This window comes from Capricornis sumatraensis, chromosome 9 (genome assembly GCF_032405125.1).
Source record: "Capricornis sumatraensis isolate serow.1 chromosome 9, serow.2, whole genome shotgun sequence".
Taxonomy (NCBI): Eukaryota; Metazoa; Chordata; class Mammalia; order Artiodactyla; family Bovidae; genus Capricornis; species Capricornis sumatraensis.
Window position 1 is genome coordinate 24,512,137 of NC_091077.1, and position 27,738 is coordinate 24,539,874.

The 27,738-nt window shown below is 35.3% G+C and overlaps 1 protein-coding gene across 1 annotated transcript in view; it reads right to left on the bottom strand.

Annotated features, from left to right (window-relative positions):
• Positions 1-27,738, bottom strand: part of ADAMTS19 (ADAM metallopeptidase with thrombospondin type 1 motif 19) — a 261,502-nt gene that overhangs the window by 122,942 nt on the left and 110,822 nt on the right. The window contains exon 8 of the mRNA XM_068980968.1: positions 13,735-13,840. Coding sequence (XP_068837069.1) covers positions 13,735-13,840 — 106 coding nt within the window. The remainder of the gene's footprint in view (positions 1-13,734; positions 13,841-27,738) is intronic.

Genomic DNA, 27,738 nt, shown 5'->3' on the forward strand with positions numbered 1-27,738 from the left:
TATATTGTTACCCTGCTTATTTAACTTATATGCAGAATACATTATGAGAAACCCTGGGCTGGAAGAAGCACACACTGGAATCAAGATTGCCTGGAGAAATATCAATAACCTCAGATATGCAGATGACACCACCCTTATGGCAGAAAGTGAAGAGGAACTAAAAAGCCTCTTGATGAAAGTGAAAGAAGATAGTGAAAAAGTTGGCTTAAAGCTCAACATTCAGAAAACAAAGATCATGGCATCTGGTCCCATCACTTCATGGCAAATAGATGGGGAAACAGTGGAAACAGTGTCAGACTTTATTTTTTAGGCTCCAAAATCACTGTAGATGGTGACTGCAGCCATGAAATTAAACCATGCTTACTCCTTGGAAGGAAAGTTATGACCAACCTAGATAGCATATTGAAAAGCAGAGACATTACTTTGCCAACACAGGTCCATCTAGTCAAGGCTATGGTTTTTCCAGTGGTCATGTATGGATGTGAGAGTTGGACTGTGAAGAAAGCTGAGCGCCGAAGAATTGATGCTTTTGAACTGTGGTGTTGGAGAAGACTCTTGAGAGTCCCTTGGACTGCAAGGAGATCCAACCAGTCCGTTCTAAAGGAGATCAGTCCTGGGTGTTCTTTGGAAGGAATGATGCTAAAGCTGAAATTCCAGTACTTTGGTCACCTCATGCGACGAGATGACTCATTGGACAAGACTGATGCTGGGAGGGATTGGGGGCATGAGGAAAAGGGGATGACAGAAGATGAGATAGCTGGATTTCATCACCGACTCGATGGACATGAGTTTGAGTGAACTCCGGGAGATGGTGATGGACAGGGAGGCCTGGTGTGCTGTGATTCATGGGGTTGCAAAGAGTCAGACACAACTGAGCGCCTGAACTGAACTGACAAACCATGACAGAAAGAATGTGTTAAAAAAAAAAAAAGAATGTATATGTATGTGTAAGGAAATGACTGCTGTACAGTTGTACTTAACACAACATTATAAATCAAATATACTTTCAGCAACAACAATAAGCATTAAGGGAAACATTCACACAAATAGGAAATTTGAACAAGACAAATTCTAAGATTCATGCCCCAATTCTTTATCAGGTCTCATGCTTTTGCCTTCAAGAAGGCACATAAAGTGTGTTCTCCTGTAGAAATCATTTCAACCTTGAAGTTCTAAAGACAGTCTCATATATTTTCTGTTAGAAGTCTCATCTGTACTGTAACAGTCTTTATTTCACCCACAACTGATTTCTAGAAAAGATCTTAAGAAAGTGTTCAATTTTATTTTTACACCTGTGGGAAACCAATCATACTATCTCATTTTTATTAACAGTCAATTACTCTATTGATCTGCAATGACACATGGTCAGATGTCAGGTTTTCAAGAAAACTTGGGCTTCTTTGCTGCTGCTGCTGCTGCTGCTGCTAAGTCATTTCAGTCGTGTCCGACTCTGTCCGACCCCATAGACGGCCGCCCACCAGGCTCCCCCGTCCCTGGGATTCTCCAGGCAAGAACACTGGAGTGGGTTGCCATTTCCTTCTCCAATGCATGAAAAGTGCAAAGTCAAAGTGAAGTCGCTCAGTCGTGTCTGACCCTTAGTGACCCCATGGACTGCAGCCTACCAGGCTCCTCCGTCCATGGGATTTTCCAGGCAAGAGTACTGGAGTGGGGTGCCATTGCCTTCTCCGTGGGCCTCTTTATGATTCTGCATTTCATTGGACTGTCTATATGTATAAATGTTGAGGTCTTGGTTACTTCAGCCTTTATAATAGGTCTTCATTTCTGTTAGAGAAAGATTTCCATATTATTCAACTCTTCCTCCTCTTCTACTTTTGCCTCCAGCTTCATGGCTTTTCCAAAAATGTTTTGGCTATTTTTGGCTATTTGCACTTATATATAAATGTTAGAAATAAGTTTACTCACTGGAATTTCCATGAACCTCTGAAGTATTTATAGCAGAACTGAAATCTGTAAGATATTTCATTTATCCACAAACAATTGCTATACATCCACTGATACAGGTTTAATTTAATTAATTTTAATAGAAGTATTTGCTTTTCTATCTTTTGTTAGATTATGCCTAAGTATTTTGTGGTTTTTGTTGCTATAGTAGATAAACAGTAACCTCTTTTTTTTTGATATTTTGTATTTTTGTGTTGACAGCTAATTCCTTAATATATATCTTATATCCAATAAAATTACTATACTCTTCAACTAATTCTATATTTTACTGTGCATTATATCATGTTTTTATATAGGCATTCATGTAATTGGCAAAGTAAAATAGCTTTGTTTCTTCATTCTCAACACTACATCTTTTATTTTTCTCCCATTCTGCACTGGCTTGTAGGAGCTTCCCTGATGGCTCACTGGTAAAGTATCCTTCAGCAATGCTGGAGATGGCACTTCAATCCCTGGGACAGGAAGACCCCCTGGAGAAGGAAATGGCAACCCATTCCATTACTCTTGCCTAGGAAATCCCCTGGACAGAGGAGTCTGGTGGGCTGCAGTTTATTGGGTTGCAAAAGAGTCAGACAAAAGTTAGTACAACAACCACAATAGTGTACTGGTTTATACCTCCAGTAATTTACAGAAGTAGATATAGAGACATCTTTGTGATTTTATGAATTTTATAGAGGATTTTTCTAATATTTGACCGTTAAGAATGATGTTTCCCATTGATTTTGGTAAATATACATGAGAAAGTTTTATTAGATTTTTAATTTTTATTTTATTAAAGTTTTTTTTCTGTATCTACTAAGATAGTGTGGTTTTTCTAATTAACAGAATCTGTTAATTAATCTGTTAATGAGGGGGTTAAGAGTTTTAAATGATAAATGACCTCTGCTATACAGACATAAATTCACCTTTATTCTCTTATATTAACTTCATTTATTTATACAGGCTTCCCTGGTGGTGCAGAGGTTAAAGCGTCTGCCTGCAATGTGGGAGACTTGGGTTCGATCTCTGGGTCAGGAAGATCCCCTGGAGAAGGAAATGGCAACCCACTCCAGTATTCTTGCCTGGAGAATCCCATGGATGGAGGAGCTTGGTCGGCTACAGTCCACAGGTGGCAAAGAGTCGGACACGACTGAGCGACTTCACTGTCACTGTCACTTTATTTTAAAAAAATTTCTTTGCTACTGTGCATCATTCTCAGATAAGAAATGATCATAACTTCCTTCTACAATGCCTTTCACTTAGTTTATGACCTTTATTGATTATATTAGTACTAGCCTCAAATAAAGACTCTGGGGATGTTCTTTCATTCTAGATAACTCAGATTTTTACAATTTTCTTGAACCTATATTATGTCTGAACTCGTGTTTTCTTTAAAAAAAAAAAAATCTAAACTGCTGATTCAGTTTCTTTAAATGGTTATACAGCTTGATGTCCTTCCATTACATTTTCTTAGAATTTTCCCACTTCATCAGTTTGTAACTTTTTGCCATGAAAGTATTCAGCATATTTTCTTTTTAATGTCTTTGTTATCTGTGTTACATCTCCTTTTCTCATTCCTAGTACTATCGAATTGTGCTTATTTTTCTTGATCAATCCTATTTTTGTCAATTTTACTTGCATTTTCATAGATCTAATCTTGGCTTTGTTCACATTTACTGCATTTTTCCTTTTTATTAGTTCCTACTCTTTGTGATTTCTTTTTTCTATTCTTTTACTTTCTTATTTTTCTAACAATTTAATTTGAAAACTTAGGACATTAATTTCAGCATAAGGTTTTCATGTACATTTGCCAACAAAGGTCCATCTAGTCAAGGCTATGGTTTTTCCAGTGGTCATGTATGGATGTGAGAGTTGGACTGTGAAGAAAGCTGAGCGCTGAAGAACTGATGCTTTTGAACTGTGGTGTTGGAGAAGACTCTTGAGAGTCCCTTGTACTGCAAGGAGATCCAACCAGATCCAACTGATCTAAAGGAGATCAGTCCTGGGTGTTCATTGGAAAGACTGATGGTGAAGCTGAAACTCCAATACTTTGCCACCTGATGCAAAGAGCTGACTCATTGGAAAAGACTCTGATGCTGGGAGGGATTGGGGACAGGAGGAGAAGGGGACGACAGAGGATGAGATGGTTGGATGGCATCACCGACTTGATGGACATGAGTTTGGGTGAACTCCGGAAGTTGGTTATGGACAAGGAGGTCTGGCGTGCTGTGATTCACGGGGTCGCAAAGAATCGGACACGACTGAGGGACTGAACTGAACTGAAAGCTATTCATTTTCCTCTATGTACTATTTTATCTGCAAGCTGTATTTTCTAAATAGTACATTTGCTGTTGTTTAAACCCGAAAATTTTCTGGTTTCCCTAATGATTTTTTCCGGGATATATGCGTTTTTCAAAAGTATGCTTGTAAAAGTCTTAGTTTTCTTTTTGTTACTAGGTGTTTAACTTAATTGTACTATGATCAAAAAAATTCATCTGTATATTCATCTCTAGAAATTTGTTTAGACTTACAGAATAAAACAATATATGGTTATTCTTTGTAACTATCCAATCGGTTTTAAAAGATTAGGTATTCTTTAATAATTCACTGTAGGTTTTCTATCTGCTCAAAATTTTTAGTTGTTCAAATGTTTTCTATATAGATCTTTCTGCTCACTTGATCTATCAGTCACAGTGAGCTATTTTTAAAACTCCCACTATGACTGTAATTATATCTCTGTTTTGTTAATGTTTGCCTTTATACTCTGAAACTATGTCACTAGAATCTGGTTCATCCCAGACTCCCTGATGGATTCTTTTTCACACCATATCCTGAAGCAAACCATCTGTTGCCACCTCTGGAGATACACATTGCCATGTAAGGGGCTGTGAAGCTCTGGCTTTCATTTACCAGGGTAAATTAAACCCTCAGATCCTCCAACCAGCATTAAGACTTAGCTTCCTGTGAGTGAGAAATTCCTTCTCTTTTATATCAATAGATTACTTCTATCTCTAGTATATAAAAATTTTTCTTTCTGGCCCTTTAGTTAACTATTTATTTAAAACATTTCTTTTTGGAATTTTCAGGTATTTAAAATGGGAAGAGAGAGTTCAATGTGCTTACAACATCCATCAATCCAAATCATAATCTTAATCGCAATGTAAATTTTTAATGTGAAAATCAATGCCAACTTACTACTTAGATATAACAATTCATTTCCTCAAGTGGATTATTTAATTCATTTCTAACAAACAATCAGTATATTCATATATTCAGCTGTTCTACACAAGTTAGGAGGTTATATATTCTATACATTTAATAAATTTATTAAGTTTAATAAATTTATCTCTATTGAGTAAGTACATTTTTAAGTACATACTATGTGCCAAGTAAGCAAGTACTACTGTTCTAGAAATTGGAAATATAATACTGAACTAAGGAGTCAAGAATTCAACATATACATACAGATAAATAGATACATGTCTAGAATTGGAAACATTTTATGAAGCAAATTAAAGTAGGTAGACGAAGATAAATTGGGGGTGTGGTTATTATTATGCTTTAAGAGATGTATTCAGAAAGGCCTCACCTATGACACTTGAGCAGAGAACTAAAGAAAAAAAAAATACGGAGACAGTCATGTGACTGTTCTGAAGAAGGATATTGCAGGCAGAAGGAAAAGCAAAGGGCAGAGGATCTGTGCTTCATGTGTCTGAGTTACAGAAAAGAGGCTGATGCTTCTCAAACCCTGTTGGTAAGGAGCGCAATGGAAGGCTTGAAGGGGAGGAGGCTATTCCAGGGCCTTGTGGGCTGTTTTAAAGACCGGGGATTTTATCAGTGAAATAGGAAGTTACTGGAAGATTTTGAGCAATGAGGGCAGGTAATTTGCTTTGTTTCAAAAGAATCTCCCTGGTTCTGAATTGAAAACAGGCTATGGGAGGCAAGGGCTGAAAAATAAACATCATTTAGGAAGCCACTGTAATAATCCAGAAGAGAGACGATAATGACTTGGCCCAGAGTGGTGGTAGATTAGTGAGAAGCAATCAGATTCTGGCTATGTTATAAAGGTAGAATCAACAGCTGAGGAGGAGAGCATGAAGAGCGAGAAACAGAGAGGGCTCGAGGATAATTTCATGGTGTCTGGCTGAGTGTCTGGAAGGATGGAGCTTCCGCTTATTTTGATAGGAAGACTTCAGGAGGGAGCACTTCTTGTGTGTGGGGAATCATTTCTGCATGTGCATGCTGGAATAAAGTCTCGCTCCATGTAACCTTGGGTATATGTGAAACTACATGATATTATTTTAATAAAACTTTAACTAAAAACTTATTAAAAGTTTCATACAATAGCTGAAAATGTTCTAAAGAATGGGTGTGCATACAACACCTTTTCTATAATAATTTTTTGTTAACATTCTATGCAAAAATTTTACTAAGACAATTACAATTATTACTTATTATAATTACTATATTACTCACTTATTTAACATATATTTACTGATTACCTAATATGCATTGACAACTATCAAATGGATTAGGAATCTAATGATAATAAAAAATAGGCATGGTTCATTACACCCTGGAGCTTAAAACTGATAAAAAGATGAATGAATGTACATTTATAAAGACATAACTTACAGAACACATCCTACAGGAAAATGGCTTACTGATAAGATGTATGAATTATGATCAGTAGGAGATAATTACTCAGAGCAGTTCCCATCCATGTAAGGCAGATGCAAAGAACCACGGTCCATTAGAAACACTGGAAAAACCCTATTGTGGCTGCAGTGCTGAGAATGAGAGGGAGCATAGCGTGAGGTATGGCTGAAGACACAAGATAGGGGAGAGATAATAAAGAGGCAGGCCAGAAATAAGCTGAGTAAATTAGAAATGCCCTTCAGCATCTCTGGCATAGCATAGTAGTTAACAACACAGGCTCTGGATTTGGACAGACTTGAACATCCACTCAGGCACTTATTATCTGTATGAGTTTTGGCAGTCACCATCCCTAAAATAAAGCTAATACTACTGCCTTCCTTCTTTTGAAGAGGAGGGCAAGAAGTCTTTGGTCTCAATGTGCTAAGTCAGTGTAAAGTTTTCCTGTTCAATAAATCTCCAGATACAGCAAGGTCAGAAAAATACCCACAGGGTTATGTTACTATTAATTATAGTTCATATTATTATTTCCCTGATAGTTTATATATTTTATAATAAAATATAAGACCTGGTGCTAAGTTTCAGTAAAAGCGTACCTAATATAAAAGGGGTTATTTTACTTTTAGTTAGAATTAACAGAGAGGGCTAAATTATCTGTGGCCCTAAATAAAACAGTATGTGATATGTATACATGGTACATATATGATATATATTCATATTTTTGATATATCATTTATATAACAAAAAATCTAAAACACCACTAAATTATGAAAATTGTATAATTTATATATAATCATATTATGAAAAGTGAAAGTGAAGTTGCTCAGTCATGTCTGACTCTTTGAAACCCCATGGACTGTAGCCTACCAGGCTCCTCCATCCATGAGATTTTCCAGGCAAGAGTACTGGAGTGGGTTGCCATTTCCTTCTCCAGGGGATCTTCCTGACCCAGGGATTGAACCCGGGTCTCCTGCATTGTAGGCAGATGCTTTACAGTCTGAGCCACCCGGGAAGTCCAATCATATTATGTAAATTATATATAATTTATATAACAAATCTAAAACACTACTAAATAATTGCACAAAACACCAACTTTTGTTATTTGCAATGGATTGCATCACAGTACTTATGTATATTAAAGGACCATATAAAATATATGAAAGTGAAAGTGAAAGTCACTCAGTCATGTCCAACTCTTTGTGACCCCATGGACTATATAGTTTATGGAATTCTCCAGGCCAGAATACTGGAGTGGGTAGCTGTTCCCTTCTCCAGGGGATCTTCCCAACCCAGGGATCGAGCCCAGGTCTCCTGCATTGCAAGTGGATTCTTTACCAACTAGCCACAAGTGAAGCCAAAATACAGGAGGAGAGAGATAATTCAAATAAAAACCATCTTTCAGGCTAAAAATAAAAACATTCCTCTGTGTGGCAACCATAGGTGACTCCTATGCAAGACTGACAGAGTATATAGCTGTTATATCACATGGCTACTCAAAGTGTGGTCTGGGCACTGGCTGCCAGAAGGTGTACTACAATGTAAATCAGCTACATCACTGTAGCACACAATTTAGTTCAATTGACTTAAAAAATTTTTTTTCAAGGCTTTTTCAACAAAGCCAGAAATGTGCTATATTCTGGCATAGCTTCTTAGCTCATCAGAGGCCACATTTTCAATATAAGATCAGTTACTGAGCAGTTTGGGAAGATCCCCTGGGAAAGGAATAGACTACCCACTCCAGTTTTCTTGGGCTTCCCTGGTGGCTCAGACAGTAAAGTATCTGCCCGCAACACAGGAGACCTGGTTTCAATCCCTAGGTTGGAGAGATCCCCTGGAGGATGGCATGGCAATCTACTCCAGTATTCCTGCCTGGAGAATCCTCTTGGACAGAAGAGTCTGGCGGGCTGCAGTCCATGGGGTCGCAAAGAGTCAGACATGACCGAGCAACTAAGCATAGTACAGCACAGCACACTGAGCAGTTAATGAGCAAATAAAATTTAACGTAGAAAGCTGTATTACATACACTAGTGTAGATTTTAGATGACTTTCTAAAATTATATGGCAATAAAGAAGAGTGAGATACAGGGTGAAGGGAAGAAAATAGAAAAGAACTGGACAAAAATGTTTTCCGAATTGCAGAATGAGGAAGCACTTTCAATTGCTAAAAACTATAGGAAAAAATATGAGATTTGACTATTTAAAAATACTTTGCAGGTCAAGAACTTTAAAAGACATGATTAAACTAAGAGAAGTAGGAAGCTCTTAACAATATAACTGACCAAAAAAGAATGCTCTTAACATCAAAAAACTCTGAAAAATTATTTTCTATTAGCTTCAGTTTCCTCATCTGTAAAAAGATGATAATAATAATACTTAGTTCCAGACTTCTGTGAGATTTATTAGATATGGATAAACTGATACAATATCTGATAATAAAAGACTTAATTTTTATTAGATAGCCTTTGTCAACCTAATGTAAATATGATATTTTTAAACTTAAAAATATTGTATAATTTTGCAGTTTAGAGTTAACACCATAAGTCTGGGTTCCAACCTGCACCTTCTAAAAAAGGTCTAGGACTTGTCTTACTCTTTGGAGCAAACTCTAGGCCCTTGAAATATCCTGCCTAATGAAAAAGTATCTTTGTTTACAGGGGCCCTGAGATATGTCCAGTAGTTAATACTAACAGCGTGATTTGTGGTGGGGGACTTAGAACAGCTTGACCTCTGTAGGGAATGAGTGGCCAGCCTTGCCTACATGACTAAATTCCACCAAAAACCCCGGATACCAAAGCTCAGGTTAGTTTTTCTAGTTGGCAGTACAATGTATGTGTTCTCAGACACTATTAGAGAATTAGAATTTTCTACACAATTCCACTGGAAAAGGACAAGAGGAAGCATGTGCCATGCCAGGTATCTCCTGGGCCCTGCCCTATGTGCCTTTTTCCATTGCTGATTTTAATCTACATCTTTTCACTGTAATAAACTATTACTATAAGTAAAGCAGCTTGGCTGGATTTTATGAGTCCTTCTAGGAAATCATTGAACCAGAGAGTCTCAGGGACTTTCCCCTCATAATTTACAGCTTGAAATCAAAGTATAATCTATTGCTTTAAGAAGTTATGTTCATAGAGATGATTTAAGACATAAAATATAGTGAACATGTGTATATGTATATGTTCAACAAACCCTGTCAAAATTATGAACAATTTCCTAAGGTATTTTTATTTATAAAAATAAAATATTAGCATTCATCAGAGTAAATTAATGAAAGTCCTATCTGTATTTCGTAAGTATAAAAACATTAAATAATAATCAAACATTCTATTGTTGAAATTTTTGGTTATAAGAAAAATAAACACTCCTTTGATATATCATTTAAAAAGAAAAATAATTTTGGAAAAGTAATCATAAAATATTGGTATAAATCAGTTATTTCCTCTTTCTTGCTATGGATTTGAACTTACACTTTTATATATCATTATCTATAATTATGACAAGTATTACTTACATTACACATAAAATTATAATTGCTAACTTCCCAAAGGAAAAACTTAATAGATTTTTGCAAACATTATTTAAGATTCTTTGGCAATCGTAAAAGAAGGATTTCCTTTTTTTGTTGTTGTTCACTTCAATTACTAAAATTCTCACCCTACCAGCAAGAGTCAGTTTTATTACTTGGTGGCCCATATTGACTTTTCCAGCTATATGTGGAATTGCTCTGGGGATTTCCAGAAATCAAATTCAAGGCAACAAACATAAATACACCCATTTCAAATCAATTTAGAGATATTTTGTACGTGAATATGAACATATTCTTGAATTAACAAGTTAAAATGGAATAATTCTGCCATTCTTAAATTCTGGGTTTAAAAATGAAATGATCCATTTCTGCCTATAGGACCCCACGGACTGCAGCCCACCAGGTTCCTCCGCCCATGGGATTCTCCAGGCAAGAGTACTGGAGTGGGGTGCCATTGCCTTCTCCCATATGAGAAGTTATAACTAAAATAAATAAATAAATAAATAAAAAGAATTAACAGCTTCACTTAAGCAGCTTAATCTTAATTATACCTCTCAGTAAAAGAGTTCTGTTGGTGTGTGTGTGTGTACACGTGCACATGTAAGATCCATATAATTATCTAACATCTATGAAAACTTCCCCTATTTAAGAGGCTATGTGTACATGAACATTGTTTTTTATTTCTTCTTCCTACATGTTTGTTTCCCTGTGTTTTATATTTTACAGTGGATGATGATGTAGTTTATACAGATGAACTTCCTGCCGTTTGTTCTTTTGATCTTTATAAAGACACCATTATTCTCAGTGCTATTGTCTCCCTCTCGAGCATCAAGAAATTTTTTAGCCTACACTTTTGAGACAAACACTGCTTACTGGTAAGGAGAGTTTTTAGTAACTAAGTAGTTCAACATATATCACATGTCCTGGTATTAATCCATCAAGCATTACACATACCTTTGGCACATCTCTATTGATTTTGGGTGCAGCTCTATAAAAGTCAAATAAAATAATATTTTACTACCATTTTAGCCATTCCAACCTGAGTTTCTGCTCATAAACCAATGTTTCTACTACATAAAGCTGAAGTGGCATTTCCTGAAATAATATCATATCATTTTTTAAGTAGTTATATGCCCTTGACCAACCTTTTGCATGTTAATAAAGCAACTTGTACTGTGGTTTGTTCATTTAATTACTGTTTCTCCTACATTTTAGAATATAGCACACATCAAAGAGATTAATTCTATATGTATACTTTTATAATGCAAAATTTCTTTTTAAAGTGACCCCTCTAGTATTCATGGTACTTGACAAAATCATTAATGTTTGTTTCATTAAAAGATAATCAGCTACCAAGTTGTTAATGCATTGCTGAAGTGAAAATTTTAAGTATTCAGAAACTTGCATTTAATTTATAGGAATTATATTTATGACTAATTTGCGCTAACTTAAAATGTTTTTAATAATAACTTTTTCTTGCCTCTAAATACTATTTCTCAGCATTCTTCATTTAAATGATACATGTGGTTTTTTCCTATTAAGATTAAACTGAAACATCTTTAAATTATAAAATCAGTACTGAATTAAGAATCTAAATCCTATCATTCCTGGTATCAAATACTGAATGAAATCATTGTATTGTATACTTTCCCTAAAGGATGATGATTTCAAAGTATATTTATCTTTTCTTCTTTTTCAAGTAACAAACCCCCCATATATCCTAGAACACTCAAATGACAACTGAAAGCCTGCGTAAGAGAAAATGAACGTGTTTCTACACATTGTAAAACAATGACATCAAAAAACCAATCACTGCTGATAATGTCCTATTTCTTGTACTAGGTTATGGGTATATTCAATATTTGATCATTTATAGGACTATATAATTATGACCTGATCATTTTTATATATTCCAGTTTACTTGACTAAAAAAGGGTTTTTTTTTAAATAAAAACCATTGAGTCTTATATAAGTTTTCATCAAAGTTTTTCTTTACCAATCAAATTCCACTGCCAACTCAAGTTTACTCAACTGTCTACAGAGCCCAGCTATATGATGAAAACAGTCAGCTGGAGGAATGGTAGCAAAGTGCTGCTGTCTGCGATGAGCTAGGGAGGATGGGTCCAGCCTAGAGGGCAGAGACGCTACTCAGCTCCAAGGGATGGCTGCCATATGGGACTGTGCGTCTAATGCTGCCAGGTCTGGAAATTTGAATTTTTATGTCAAATTTATATTTTTAATGTTGGCAACGGATTCAATTTTTGAAACACTGCAGCCAAACCAAATATGTCTTTGACCAAAGAGGCCTCCATAAAGATCACCTCCCTGAATAGGGCTTCAGTAAATCTGAGTTCAATTAAAATACTTTTCAGTTGTTCTGCTGATACTACTAGCACATCAAGAAGCCTACAGTCAAAATTAGGTCTGATTCCCTAACCCACACCACTCTACTATCGTGTATTTTACTACTACTTTACTGTAAAGTAGTGAAAGTCTGAAAGTGTTAGTTGTTCAATTGTGTCTGACTCGGCAACCCCATAGATTGTAGCCCGCCAGGCTCTTCTGTCCATGGAATTCTCTAGGCAAGAATACCAGAGTGGATTGCCATTCACTTCTCCAGGGGATCTTCCCAACCCAGATGATTTACCATCTGAGCCGCCAGGGAAGCCCGATTTCCATAAATACGGTCTGTCTATTTCTTACGTCATTTGAATTGCAAACAAACTTCCTAATACAGGTATTGTCCCCATTTTATTGATGAGGAATTCAAGATCTAAAAACAGTAGGCAACTTAATGTAGAAATTCAGAACAGTATGACCTGAGTTAGATGACATGAGTTCAAATCTTTCCTCCAAGATAGTATTTTCATCATTCTGGGAGGGTAAATAACCCCTCTATACTTCAGGTTTCTTCTCTGTAAGATGGGTATTCTAACAGTCTATTTGACAGGAAAGTTGTGGGGATATATAAAGCATGTAGAATGTGTCTGGCACATAGCAAGACTATGTAAGTGTTGCTAACACCACTTATTATTGCTATTTTTATTATCTGTAAAATGAAATCCTTGCTTTGTATGCGTTTTAAGTGAGCTAATCTATGTACAGTGCTTAGAATTATGTCTGAGATGTACTTAATGTTCATTACACATGAATTGTGTGTCCAGTTTAATTCTCTTTCACATGCATTACTCCTAAACTGTGCAGATAAATTCTTTTGCTCTCTACTAGGTAATAACAAACAGGAACGATCAGACGTTGAAAGCATTTTTACTTGTATGTAGTATTTTCCTGGGATGCTCGAATAATGCATATCTTTTTAGGGTCATGATTATTGCAAGGTTTATATCATTTGAAAATGTGTATTGAAATGAATCATGTGCCATGTAATGACTGTTCTGATGAGGATTTCAATAATATAATAAGATTTTCTTCAAAATATCAAGAATGGTTAAAATAATCAGAAAATACTCTTCAAATGTAAATGATCTTCTCTCCTTCATTTCCCTAATTTTAAAAATCTTAGGCTCAAAACAAAAACATGGAAAGATATGCAGGCAATTCAATAACTCAAATTACAAAGTTATATTAGCATAGCCAGGATTTTTACTTACTTGTGGCCCATTTCATGAGCAATTGTAAATGCAAGGTTTAAGCCATTGTCTTCAGCAATAATACATTTTCTCTTTTCACTACACATTCCACTCAAGTAAGCTATACCTAGAAAACACAAACATTAATTATCAAATGTCAGAATTAAAGTGCAAATATTTATGTTTGGTATTAATAGAAGAAAAGAAAAATGATAGTTTTCCGCCTCAAATATATCTATTAAACTGTGATATCCAGCTCCTATAAATAATTTCAGGAGAAATATATATATATATATGTCACTCAATAAACTGTTAATAGTCTTTTAAATTTCATATTATAGATGAAATCATTTTATCAATTATATAATTATCCAAGGAATACCATAAAAATACATTTTATAAATATCACTTTTCATCATCATGTAAGACAGTCACAACCTAGAAAATATAAATAAAAAGCATTTCTCAAATCTTGAAATCTCATTTCAAAGAAATACCCTAAAATAAATTACATTTAGAAGATTCTTGAACTCACATTTATATTCTGAGTTAGTAAAATTTTGAAATTTTATTTTGTGCAATATCATTTTAACTAATGTAACTTAAAAACTATCCATGGTACTTGGAAAACTGAAAGTGTTTCCTCTGAAAATTTCTTAGCTAATAAAGATGATCTGATCCAGAGTATATGATACTGAAATATTATTTAAGACAAAAATTTCAGCAAAACATTTGACCTTTGGGTTTAAGTTATTAGTAAAGATGATAGTATATGAAATCACTTATACTCATTAGTCAAATAGTTATATACTATTTTACTAATTAAGACATATACTTCAATAAATATTATTTAATACAAGGAACTATAATCATCCAAGAGTATATTTTATGTATTCTCAAGTAACAAGATATCTGTTATAAAAAAATATATTTTTTGAATTATTTGTATGTTTTCTAAATTTCATCTCCTTTTAAAATACATGTAACCTCATTTTGTGAAAAAAATTAATGGACAGGTGAACTGATTTGCCAAAGATCACATGACTACCAGGGATGAATCCATCCACCAGCTAATTTTATTTTGCTTTTGATTACAATTTAGAGCACACTAATGAAAGATAGTTAGCTGAATGCTGTAACTTTTTTCTCTCTTCTGAAACCTGAAGAATAATGGTAAGGAATAATTAAATTTAAATAAAACGACAAATCATCTTGACCGTGTTTTGGGGAGAGAAGATTCATGAAAGAAAGATGGACTGATTTCGTGGAGCCACAGCCCAAATGACAGGAAAGAAGGAGTTTATGAGCACAGTAGAACCCTAGAGAGGCTCAAGACTGAAACACACAGGTTTGAGGAGAGGCATTGCTGGAGGGTTGAAACTGGAGATTAGTTCAAAGGATATTCTTAACTACTCTTTCAAACCTTCATGCTAATGTCAAGGCCTGGTATCTGCTGGTTTATCAGAAAAATGAAGATATATTTGTTAGGCAAAATGTAGTATATACATGTTATTTAAAAAACAGAACTAGAGAAAGAAATGGTCAAGAGATTAAGTATAAAGATGTTATTTTCTCATTGTATTTAGAAATTAAAGCATATCTTACAGACATTCCAAATCCACAAAGAGATGAATAGCTTCTCTATTAATAGATGGGTGAATGGACATATGAATGGATCAATAGATGATAAGTCCTACTTCATTTGGCTTATTAAGGCAACTGAAATTACTCTATGATTAAATCAAGATAAAGTAGAAGGAAAGATGAAGGCAATAATGAGCAGAAGGAAGAAGAGAAGGAAGAGGCGAGAAACATGTTCTTTAGTTCCAGTCAACAATAAATGAAATAAAAACTTTTTAAAATTTTAAACATAATGTGAATATTAACAGTACTAAAGTGAAAGCTAGTCACTCAGTCGTGTCCGACTCTTTGCAAGCCCTTGGACTGTACCCTACCAGGCTTCTCTGCCCATGGGATTCTCTAGGCAAGAATACTAGGGTGGGCGGCCATTGCCTTCTCCAGCAGATCATCCTGATCCAGAGATCGAACCTGGGTCTCCTGCATTGCAGGCAGATTCTTTACTGTCTGAGCCACCAGGGAAGCCCTGAGTGTGATAAGGCATGGTCTTATTAAAACAACAAAAGATGGAAAATCAAGATTTAGGAGTAACTGAACTTGTATCCTAACTGAAGGGAAGAGAGGTGGAAAGAAGGGAGGGAGAGATGCAGGATGAAAGTAAAGTATCCCCTCGTAAAAGGATATCAAAATTCTCTTGAGCATTTTAAGACTTCTAAAAACACATAATTTGAGATTAAATGTTCTGCACAAATTCTAAATCAAGCTCAACTATAATTAGCATGCTGATGACCACTGTTTGGTACAAAATTTCCTTTAGGATGGCCATATATTTCTTCGCGTTTTTCACAACTAAAATAATTTCATCACCATATGTAGATTAAAATTCAGCCAATGTGTGTTGTCATGTCATATATTCCTTTGCTATATGGACCAGTACATATCAAATTTAATCACTTTAATAAGTATTATATTTCTTCACCCATACCCATTCAAATATATTGTTCCCAAATAAAAATGGTATTGTCGCTTGTTTTTAAATTCCTGTATTTCCTCCATTATTCTTTTTCTTAAATACTTTCCCATATTTTTCTGTAATATTACTACATTGGTCAGGATTTTCAATGTACTGTTGAAATATCTGTGGTATTGAGCTCTTTTGTTTTCCCTGCTGACTTTCAGAGGAATGTTTACAGTTTCACAATGGAAGATGATTCCTACAGAATTTTGATAGATATAGCTTATTAAGTAAAGGAGCTTAATTTCTAACATTTTTGTATGTCTAAGTGAAACAAAGAGGCAATGTCATCTGAGGCATGGGCCAAAGGTGAATGGGAGTTGGAAATATTTTTTGGAAAAGAAACAGAAACCTGGAATAGTGACTGAGAGAAACAGAAAAGACAGCTGAAGAAGAAGTCAGGAAATACTTAATGTAAATGGATCAGAAAGTATATGGTTCTGCAGCGGATGGAGAACAAGAGGGGTGGTACTAACATGCCCAGTTGAATGGTATACAACCTAATGGCTGACACAGAGAAGGTTAATGTTTGGATGAAATCTGGGCTGAGGTTTTGTTGATCAGGTATAAGGAAGAATCCCAGGGTGTAAGAGATTACAGTAAAACTTAAGAGTCAGAGAAAAGATAGAACATGCAACGGCTCTATGCTTGATACCTAAAGAGGAAGGGTTGGAGACTGATCATTAAAAATGAATACTGTGGTCAGGAGAATGGAGTCATCAGTGAAGTAGAAGAGACACTTTCCAAAGAAGTATTGGAGACTGCGATACGAGAGGGATTTAGGGATTTTTATAGATTTCAGAGCTGAACTCCAAGACAAGACTTAGGTATTGCCATGAGGGTAGGAAAGGGCAGAGGTAGAGGTTGAGGTCAAAGAATCATTAAGTAGTGCTCAGGGAACTGATACCAGGAACATGAAATTGCACGGGATCACAATTCACTCAGGAAGGTGGGAAACATAGCCAATATCCACAGGAAATGTGGGCCAGGATCAAGGAGATAGATGAGTCACAGTGACGGTGAAGGATATGATGGCAAAGATCAGAGTTTCAGCTTCAAATGGAGAGCTTCTGACTTAGAAGCAGCAGTGGGAAGCAGGGGGAACGCAACAGTGTAAAACTTTGGTATCTTCCCAGCACCAGCCCTGTGGTACAAGGATGAGAAAGAATAAACAGTGACCTCTCTGGGGACACTAAATTCTTCACGGCTGCTGCTGCTGCTAAGTCGCCTCAGTTGTGTCCAACTCTGTGCGACCCCAGAGACGGCAGCCCACCAGGCTCCCCTGCCCCTGGGATTCTGCAGGCAAGAATGCTGGAGTGGGTTGCCATTTCCTTCTCCAGCGCATGAAAGTGAAAAGTCAAAGTGAAGTCACTCAGTCATGTCAGACTCCTAGCAACCTCATGGACTGCAGCCTACCAGGCTCCTCCATCCATGGGATTTTCCAGGCAAGAGTACTGGAGTGGGGGTGCCATTGCCTGCTCCCTAGGTATGGGAAATCAGTAACTACTGTATGGTCATATTAAAATATATGGTGATAAAAGTGATCTTTACATTATACAAGACATTTTATACTATAAAATATTTTATGAAATAAAATTCAAATATTGATAGAGGAATGATTACAACTAAGTGTCAAAAAATCCAAATCACCACATTTTCATAGAACATAAAGACCACATAAATATGCTAATTGTTAATAGCAATTATATTATGTGAAGTGATTATAGGCAATTTTTCTTCCTTTTTTCCCATTTTCCAAGTTCATGTGTTTAAAATAGATTTACAGTGAGAAAATTAAAGACAGAAAATGATACTCATGTCTATGAAATCTGAGCAGTAATTAATACAATGTCTTCTACATCAGAATGTAATTTAACAACCAAAAAAGATCCTCTCCTATTCTTCTTTTACTCAAGTGTAAAGTCAAAATCTTCGACTAAGTTTCTAATAAATTTGAATTTCATTGTTCTTACATTTGGCACACCAGAGATTTTCTTTGACTTGAAAGTTATGGAGAATAATTGTAACCATGACTAATTTAAATGACTTGCATTATTCTGTTTAAAAGCCCTTGCTTTTCAGGTCCTTTCAAGAACCCACATGTTTCCTATTATAATAAGGGGTAGAGGTTAGGAGGGGAAAGGATTTAACACAGCTGTTATTTAAAGATAGATATAACACAGGCCCTTTTTAAAGCACTTTTTCAATATAAAAAAGTTATGAAAAGACAAAGGAAACCAAAACAATTTCTAATTTCTCAACTAAAAATTAATCAAATCATGCACCAGGAGTCAAGAGAATTGCACATCTGGAAACAAAACACTGGACATGATATGATACACCTCTTCAAGATAGTCAGAAACCTTTAAAACTCTACAGGATGCAGGTTATAACAACAGGCTAATTAGAAAATCAGAGTGTTTTCAATTAATTCAACTGAAGACTAATGACTCTACAATATTGTGCCAGTTTTTGCCATACATTGACATGAATCAGCCACAGGTGTACATGTGTCCCCCCATCCTAACACCCCTCCCACCTCCCTCCTCATCCCATCCCTCTGGGTTTTGAGTGCCCTGAGTTTTTATGTGATCAAATGGGTGTATCCTACCAAAAGTAAGTCTTCCAGCTGCAGAACTGTTGCTTTTAATCAGTACGTAAACCACCTCAGTTCAGAATCCTAGCTTTCCTGGCACAATCCTAGGAAGTTATTTATCTTATGATTGCACCCTATGACGTAAGTTATTTATCTGTGTGTCCTACTATTTCTTGAATCCTAATGTAATGTAGTATGTGACAAGGACCAAAGGTACATACTGAGCTCTGCCTTCAGGAGTATAAGCTACACAAACACCCATTTAAAAATGTTATCCCTGAGACATAAAGACATACATAGGATATTATGGGATAATTTTTTTAAGACACTGAATAGGGGAAAATCAAAGCAGGAAACAATTTTAGAGAGGGAAACAGGTTGGTGGTATCACTGAGTGGGAAGAGGTGAGTCAGGGAAAGAAGTGAAAGTTGGGTATGGAATTTCTGAACAAAGGATTGATTATGGAAAAGCCATTTCCCATGGGAACTGATGTTACTGATAGAGGAGAAGCTTCTGTTCTTTAAATATGCAAGCCATGTAGTACATCTCTGCATCACACAGTATCTGGCACATTCTCAGTAAGGGGTACTTTAAAGGAAAAGCATAGAAAGACTAATGTAAAATGTGATTTGATTGAGGTCTTTGAATAAAAAATATATAATTTAGAAGAAACAAATGTATTTCATCCACAAATTAGGAAAAAAATTATAATAACTTAATAATGGTGCCCCAAAAATGTAAAATCCACTTACACGATAACATTCAAATTGGGCTTTGGACATATTTTGGACAAAAACTTGCCTTACTACTTTGCAAATTATCTGCCTCTCTTCCATTAAAAGACAAGATGATCTAGAAATATAAAATTATAATAAATGATCCTAGATGATCTAGGAATATAAAATTATAAGTATATACGTTAAGAGCTTAATATCACTATCGTTATAAAGGTATTTAAGAATAGGCTTCCAGATCCTCTTAAATGTTTAAGTAATCTATAACATTCTTAACAGTATAGTTTCTACAAATACTATGAAAAAAGTGACTCCTAAGAATAATCAAAAACAGTATTAGTTTAATAAAAAAGTATAACAGGCTCTGTGGTCAAATAAGGCAAAATATTTTTAGACATTAAAATGTTGTTTGTATGTTCCTATATCACGGGAGAATGAGACTCTTTTGTGAAAACCCCATAGAAATGTCAAATAACATGCAATATACAAATTTTTTAATGTATAGCTAAGGTTGATGTAAAAATAATTCCAAGTACAGGAACAAAGCTTAAAAAATTCAAGGCTTGAGTGATAAGATCATGAGTTAATGCTGTCAGAACCTGGGTATCATATAAGACACAAGTCTTATTAAATAATGGGTGTGGTTCCAAAATATCTGCATGACAGGTATTTAGTGAGTAAAGAACTAAGATGCATATACAAATAAGAAAGCCTGGAGTTGATGCTGTTAATGACTTTGAAACATACTTGAATATAACTTTAAAAATCCGTATGTAGGGAAGCAACCGGGAACTCTGGCTCAAAATAAATTCTGGGTATGCTAGAAAAGACTCCATAAACAAATCAAAACCCAAGCCATCATCATGCATAAGTGTAAAGCCAAAAGAATACTAAGCCATGAATGTAATGTACAAATTGATCATACAATTTGGGGATCATGCAAGGATTACAGAATTCCTTGTCAGTTAAGTGAAAACAAATGAAATATCACCATGATATCATCTCAGCAAACAGAAAATTCCCACAGGAAAGTCAACATAAGATCACAAATAAAAATCACCAGCCAAGTGAAGAAAGGGTACACTGTGAGAGAGAAGTCACTTCCATATGAAAATTAAAGAATAAATGGTGATGAAATAAAGATATTTTTAACATAAAGATATGGAGCCTGAAATCCACATTCACTGGGCTGCCACAAACCAAATGTATCTTTTTGTAAATTAGAAATAGAAACCCCTTCTAATGGTACATTATATCAAAATATTGGTATAGATAATGCTGTGATAGATACAGGAATGCATCTATCTATCTTTCTGAGTTAGTGCTTTCATCTTTCAGATGAATATGCAGAAATGGAATAGCTAGATCAACTGGTAATGCCATTCTTATATCTTTTGAGGACTATCCATACTGTTTTCCATTAAGTATCACAATATGGAAATAACCTAAGTGCTCATCAATAGATGAATGGATAAAGAAGATGTGTTACATATACACAATACTACTCAATTATTTAAAAAAAAAAGCAATCTTGTTATTTGTGACAATTTGCTTGGACCTTGAAGTAATTAGGCTAAGTGAAATATGTATAAAAGATGAAGAAAGATAAATACCATATGACTTTACTCACATGTGTATATAAACAAACAAAAACAAAATAAATGAACAAAACCAGATAAAAACCAAAAGATACAGACAACAGAGTGGGTTACCAAAGTGGAAGGGACAATGGGGAGGGCAAAATAAGGGTTCAAATGCATGGTGACAGAAGAGAAACTAAACTTCTGGTTATGAGCATAATATAGTGTACACAGAGGTTGAAATACTATATAATGTATGTGTGAAACATAATGTTATAAACCAATGATACTTTAATATATTAAAAAATTAATCAGCAAAAATTGGTATAAAGAAATGTTAAAGAATTTTCTTCAAAAAAAAGGGAAAAAAATCTCAGAATGAAACATGAAAATGCAAAGAAAATAAAGAATAAACATATAAACTGTAAATAAATAGCAAGTCTACAAAACACTGATTTTAATGTTCTCCAATTTAAAAACACAGAGAACTAAATATAGCGGGGGGAATGAATGGAGTTTAAGTGTTCAAAAGTCTAGCAATATCAGGAGACTAGTAAAAGGAGACACGCATAACACATAGAGTAATTTCAAAAGAATAGGAAACGCAGCACTGTTTATAATAGCCAGGACATGGAAACAACCTAGATGTCCATCAGCAGATGAATGGATAAGAAAGCTTTGGTACATGTACACAATGGAGTATTACTCAGCCGTTAAAAAGAATTCATTTGAATCAGTTCTGATGAGATGGATGAAACTGGAGCCGATTATACAGAGTGAAGTAAGCCAGAAAGAAAAACACCAATACAGTATACTAACACATATATATGGAATTTAGAAAGATGGCAATGACGACCCTGTATGCAAGACAGGAAAAAAGACACAGCTGTGTATAACGGACTTTTGGACTCAGAGAGAGAGGGAGAGGGCGGGATGATTTGGGAGAATGGCATTCTATCATGTATACTATCATGTAAGAATTGAATCGCCAGTCTATGTCTGACGCAGGATACAGCATGCTTGGGGCTGGTGCATGGGGATGACCCACAGAGATGTTATGGGGAGGGAGGTGGGAGGGGGTTTCATGTTTGGGAACACATGTAAGAATTAAAGATTTTAAAATTTAATTAAAAAAATAAAAATAAAAAAAATAAAAAATAAAAAAAACCCCAAACAAACAAACAAAAAAAAGAATAGGAAAATAATACATAACCCACAATGGTAAAGAAAATGGAATACAAATATTGGATTTACTTATATAAAAAGGCAAAAAAGGGTAAAGAAACAAGAAATAAAATGAAAAATAAAACATAACATTTCATACCAAAAATTTAATTAAATAAAAAAGACTAAATATAGTCAACTCAAACTAAGATGATAGAACTGCATAATAAAAATAAACCCTAGCTGTACTCTGCTTCCTAGAGATACACTTTAAAAATAAGGACATAGATAAGTTAAAAGTATAAGAAAAGAAAATGGTATAATATGTAAAAGTTAACCAAAACAGAGTAGGAGTGATCATATAAATACTACAATTGTGTAAATTATAGAAAAATTAATTTAAGCCATAAGCATATGAAAGATAGAGGATTGGTTTTATAATAAAAGAATTTCTACAACAAAGATACCACAACTTATAGGCTCAAAATACATAAAGCAAAATGAATAGAATTAAGAAGAGAAATAGACAAATCTACAATTAAACTGGGAAACTTTAATGTGTCTCTTTACAGCTGATGGAACAACCATAAAAAATTCATTAAGGACATAACAAATCCAAACAATAAATCAGCATGTCTGTCTTAACTGACCTAATAACACTGCACACAACAAAAGTCACATTCTTTTTATGTGTACATGGTATATTTATAAAACTGACCACTTACTGAGTATTGGAAAACACTCAATACATTTCAAATGTGGAAATTAAGTATGTTCACGGGTCATGATGTAAATAATCTAAAGAACTAAAAAGATAACCAGAAAAAACCCAAACAGTCTAGACATGAGATGATACACTTCTAAACAGTCCACAAGTCAAAGAATTTATAATGGAAATTAGAAAGTACTTTAAACATAGTTATAATAAAAATAAACCACATCAAAAATATGTGAACTGAAATGACAATGCTTAGGGAAATTCATAGTGTATATTAGAAAAAAAACAAGAGACTGAAAAATCAAAGGTTAAAATTCCTCCCAGGAGATGGGAAAAGAAGAGAGCATCAAAGCTTAAGAAAGCAGAAGGAAGGAAATAATAAAGAGGAAGATCATGGAAAAATAAAACAAGTGTGAAAGAAAATTGGCAAAAATGGAAACTTTCCTAGTAAACTGATTAAGAATAAAAGAGTGACAAACAAATATACTAGCATCAAAAATGAATAAGGAAATGTCTCTACAAATCCTAAAGGCAATAAGGTGATATATAAAATAGTATGCTAATTTTACAATTTACCAAAGTTGTCACAAGAAGAAACACAAAATCAAAAAATTCCTATAATAACCTCCTTTTTTTCATTGTAGTCCAACTATATTGGCTTTTTTGGGGTGAGGGGTAGGAGTCATTTCTCAAATGACACAAGCATGTTTTTCCCTCAAGGCTTCTTCACTGGCTTTTCACCTGTCTGGAACATTCTCTACATAGGTCTCTTTCTAGCTCCTCTACCAAATGTTTAAAATATTGTAGCCAAGCAGGATCCTATGGAGCCTTCCTGGGGGAGACCCTTCCCGCCATGTCCTCTACCTGCCTCTTGCAGTAAACCTGTAATCTCCCAGACCTCCCCTGAGTTACAAAAGCCTAGCTCAAGAATTAATGAGTGATAAATTAGGAATTTGGGATTAACATATACAAAAAAAAAAGAATGATTGAAAAGTTGTGAACATACAGTGACAAAAGCAGCGGCTGGACCAGGAGAGCTATAACAATTTAAACAAGTCGGCCATATGGCAGTCGCAGAATCTTTAGTTCCTCCCTGATGTATATAGAAACTGTATCTGATGCACATTCTGGAGTTGTTTTATAGATATTACAGCCCCTACCAAATGGGAGAAGTTAACTATATGATGACCATGAGCATGTAGTCCCCGGTCCAACAGGAGCCTGAGGACTGATAATGTTAAGCCCTCTGACAACACCCTATTACCTCACCACCAATCAATCAGAGAATTGTGCACAAGCTGACCGTATCTCCTGCAACTCCTCTCCCTCATCTTTCCTTTTAAAATGCTTCCCTGCAACTTATCAGTGAGTTTGAAGTTTTTGCACATTAGCTGGTCTCAACTCCTTGTCTGGCACCCACTCCACATCTGCACTTTCTTCACCACAACCTGGTGTTAGTAGATTGGTTTTACTGTGCACAAGTGAGCAAACCCAAGTTCCATTCTGTAACAACAACACTTTTTCAATAAGGCATTTCTGAATCACCACATTTAAAATTATAAACACTCTTCTTTCCATCCTGGTGTTCCCAGGCTACCTCTTCCCTAGATCTACTATTTTTTCCTATGCTTCATTTTATTTCATTTTTAATGCCTCATCTCCTTTTAATCTTTTAATATACCATTTAATCTAATTATTTACCATGACTATTGACCATCTCTCCTTCAGTACATGTCACATGGGCAAGAAAGCATTGAGAAATCAATTTGTTCATTCACAATGTGTAGACTATGTTTTGTATATACAGTGATGATAATTTTGAAGTACACCAATACACTATTCTCTTTTGTATTTCTACACAGGTGATGTTTTCCTAGTCATCTAAAGACTCTGCTCTGCTGGCAGGTTGGAAGGGATTAGGATTACTAGTATTCTATTGGAATTGTAGAGGATATAGATTGGGAAATCCCAGGTCAATATGCTGCTGCTGCTGCTAAGTCACTTCAGTCGTGTCCGACTCTGTGTGACCCCATAGACGGCAGCCCACCAGGCTCCCCTATCCCTGGGATTCTCCAGGCAAGAATACTGGAGTGGGTTGCCATTTCCCTCTCCAATGCATGAAAGTGAAAAGTGAAAGTCAAGTCGCTCAGTCGTGTCTGACTCTTTGCGACCCCATGGACTGCAGCCTACTAGGCTCCTCCGCCCATGGGATTTTCCAGGCAAGAGTACTGGAATGGGGTGCCATTGCCTTCTCCACCAGGTCAATATAGCATGGCTCAAATAGAGAACTAAGGAAAATATGGTGTGACTATATATAGAGAGAGACTTAACTATCACTTCTGAGCCTACTTTGATTCTCACTGTCAAGGGGTGGGTGGTTTAATGTAGGGGGCTTCCCAGGTGGCGCTAGTGGTAAAGAATCTGCTTGCCAATGAAGGTGATGCAGGAGATGAGAGTTCAGTCCTTGAGTTGGGAAGGTATCCTGGAGAAGGAAATGGCAATCCACTCCAGGACTATTGCCTGGAAAATCCCAGGGACAGAGGAGCCTGGCGGGCTACAATCCATGGGGTCGCAAATAGTTGGACATGACTGAGCACACAGGCGCACACACACACACACACACACACATACACACACACACACACATGCACGAACACACACAGAGATGACATACTAGAAGTTGAGCAGTGTCTCCAGTAGAAGCTGGAAGGGTGGGGAGTGGGACGGGTGGGAAGGTGAGGAGCGGGTGAAGAGACCTGAATAGGAAGGTTATAGAACCCTGAGTTGAATATTCTTGAGTTGAATCCACCAGCTACATTCCTGGAAGCCAAGTGCAGTGGTGTGTTGTGTTGCCATGTAAACTAAGCCTTTCTTCACCGTGAAGCAACAAAGACCTAAAGATCTCCAAGGGCAGAGAAAGAATGGTGATTTCTGATCTACAGCATATCACCCAGGCTACTTGGAAAGAATCAAATGAGAATTTGGGGGATTATCTGGCAAAACGAATATGAGCTAAAAGCAAACAAAAGCAAAAACAAGGTAGTAATTTAAACTAGAAAAATATTAATTGACAAATGTATATTTTCATCCACTTGGAATCAAGTAGGAACTTGTGAAAGATACAATCTTAATATATCGTAGAAAGCTAGATGTAACATTTTCTTTACTTAATTTAGTATAACTTTGACCTTGTTCTGTGTATTGAGAGAAAATTAACTACAAATGGGAATATGCATGTTAAAAAAGTTTGTGTGTATCATATTTTTAATGGACTTCTGAAGGAAAAATAGGACAGTAAGTAATCCTTCATTTTATTTTGTTACCTTAAGGTGCAATGGAGATATCTAAGGCAGTGCACCAGTTCACCAGACAGTGTATATATACCACTTTGAAATCTTTGGCAAGCTTTTATATGAAGTATTAATATGGTGCAGAAAGAAGAGGGTGAAAGATGGTTTAAGTAAATGTTTAGAAAAAGTGAAAGAAAGGGAGTCCAGAGGGAGAGTGGTATGTAGGGTGAGCAGAGGTGGCCAATTTCTAAATACTTCTGTCCTTCTGAGAGATGGAGAGAACTTCACAGTACACATCCAAAAGAGATTTTGTTGGTGCTTTTGTTGTTTTTACCCTAATGTGGCTTATCCACTGAACAACAACAACCCTTCCTTAAGGTTTATTAAGCCCCATCATAAACCTGACCCGCCTCCTCTCCACAGGAGGGTAATGAAAAGGATTACTTTTGTATGGAAGGCAGAACAATTAAGAAAATTTATGCCTGCAGGCTAGTTTTGTGCTCCTGATATTGTATTCTAGATTTATTCTTCTTCACATCCATTTTGCATCTCTCTTCAGAAAATTTAAGAGGGAGTTATCGGACAGCTTTAGAAGTTAAATTCTTAAATCCTTAGAGAATTTTAATGAAGCCACACTCCCATGTACATTATTGTAGTTTTATATATCATTAATAATATATACCATCTGAAATTCTTAATTTAGATTTCAGCGAAACTCTGAAAATATAAATCTAGAGGGCACATTCAAAAAGCCACATGTGGTAGATTACACAGCTAACTCTTGTAAATCAGTAATGAGAACTTTACTGTGCAGTCAACCACAAACATGGCTGAAAACTGGTATTCTCATTGCTATGTTAATTTTAAAAATGATAAATCAGAGTTCTTAGGCTTTATACATAACAAATAAAATTAAGTTAGTGATTTCATCTGTCTTGGAAATTAAAAAACTGTCATGACTTTAAAAAATAGGTAAGATGAAACACAGTTAAAGATTCTTGTGAAGTAAGTTTAAGGATACAGCTGGAAAAATTTAGAAGTGTTCTGATTGCATATAAATCAGGAATTTTGGCTAACACATTTTTATAATGTTATAACGTAATCATATCCTGAAGGCATTAAACAGGGACAATTAAAACTAAAAATATCATGCTACTAAAAAGCTGTAAAAAATTGCTTTTTTAGTATACTAGTAAAATCATTGACAGCATGCATTCATAACTACAAACCAAATCAAATTTCAAAACAGTATGACACAACATTCTTTTTTCACCTTGCCAAATTTTAGTCATTTTGTTACTTTTCAAAACTTGCTTTCTACTATATGGCCAGTATTTTTATTCAAGTAAA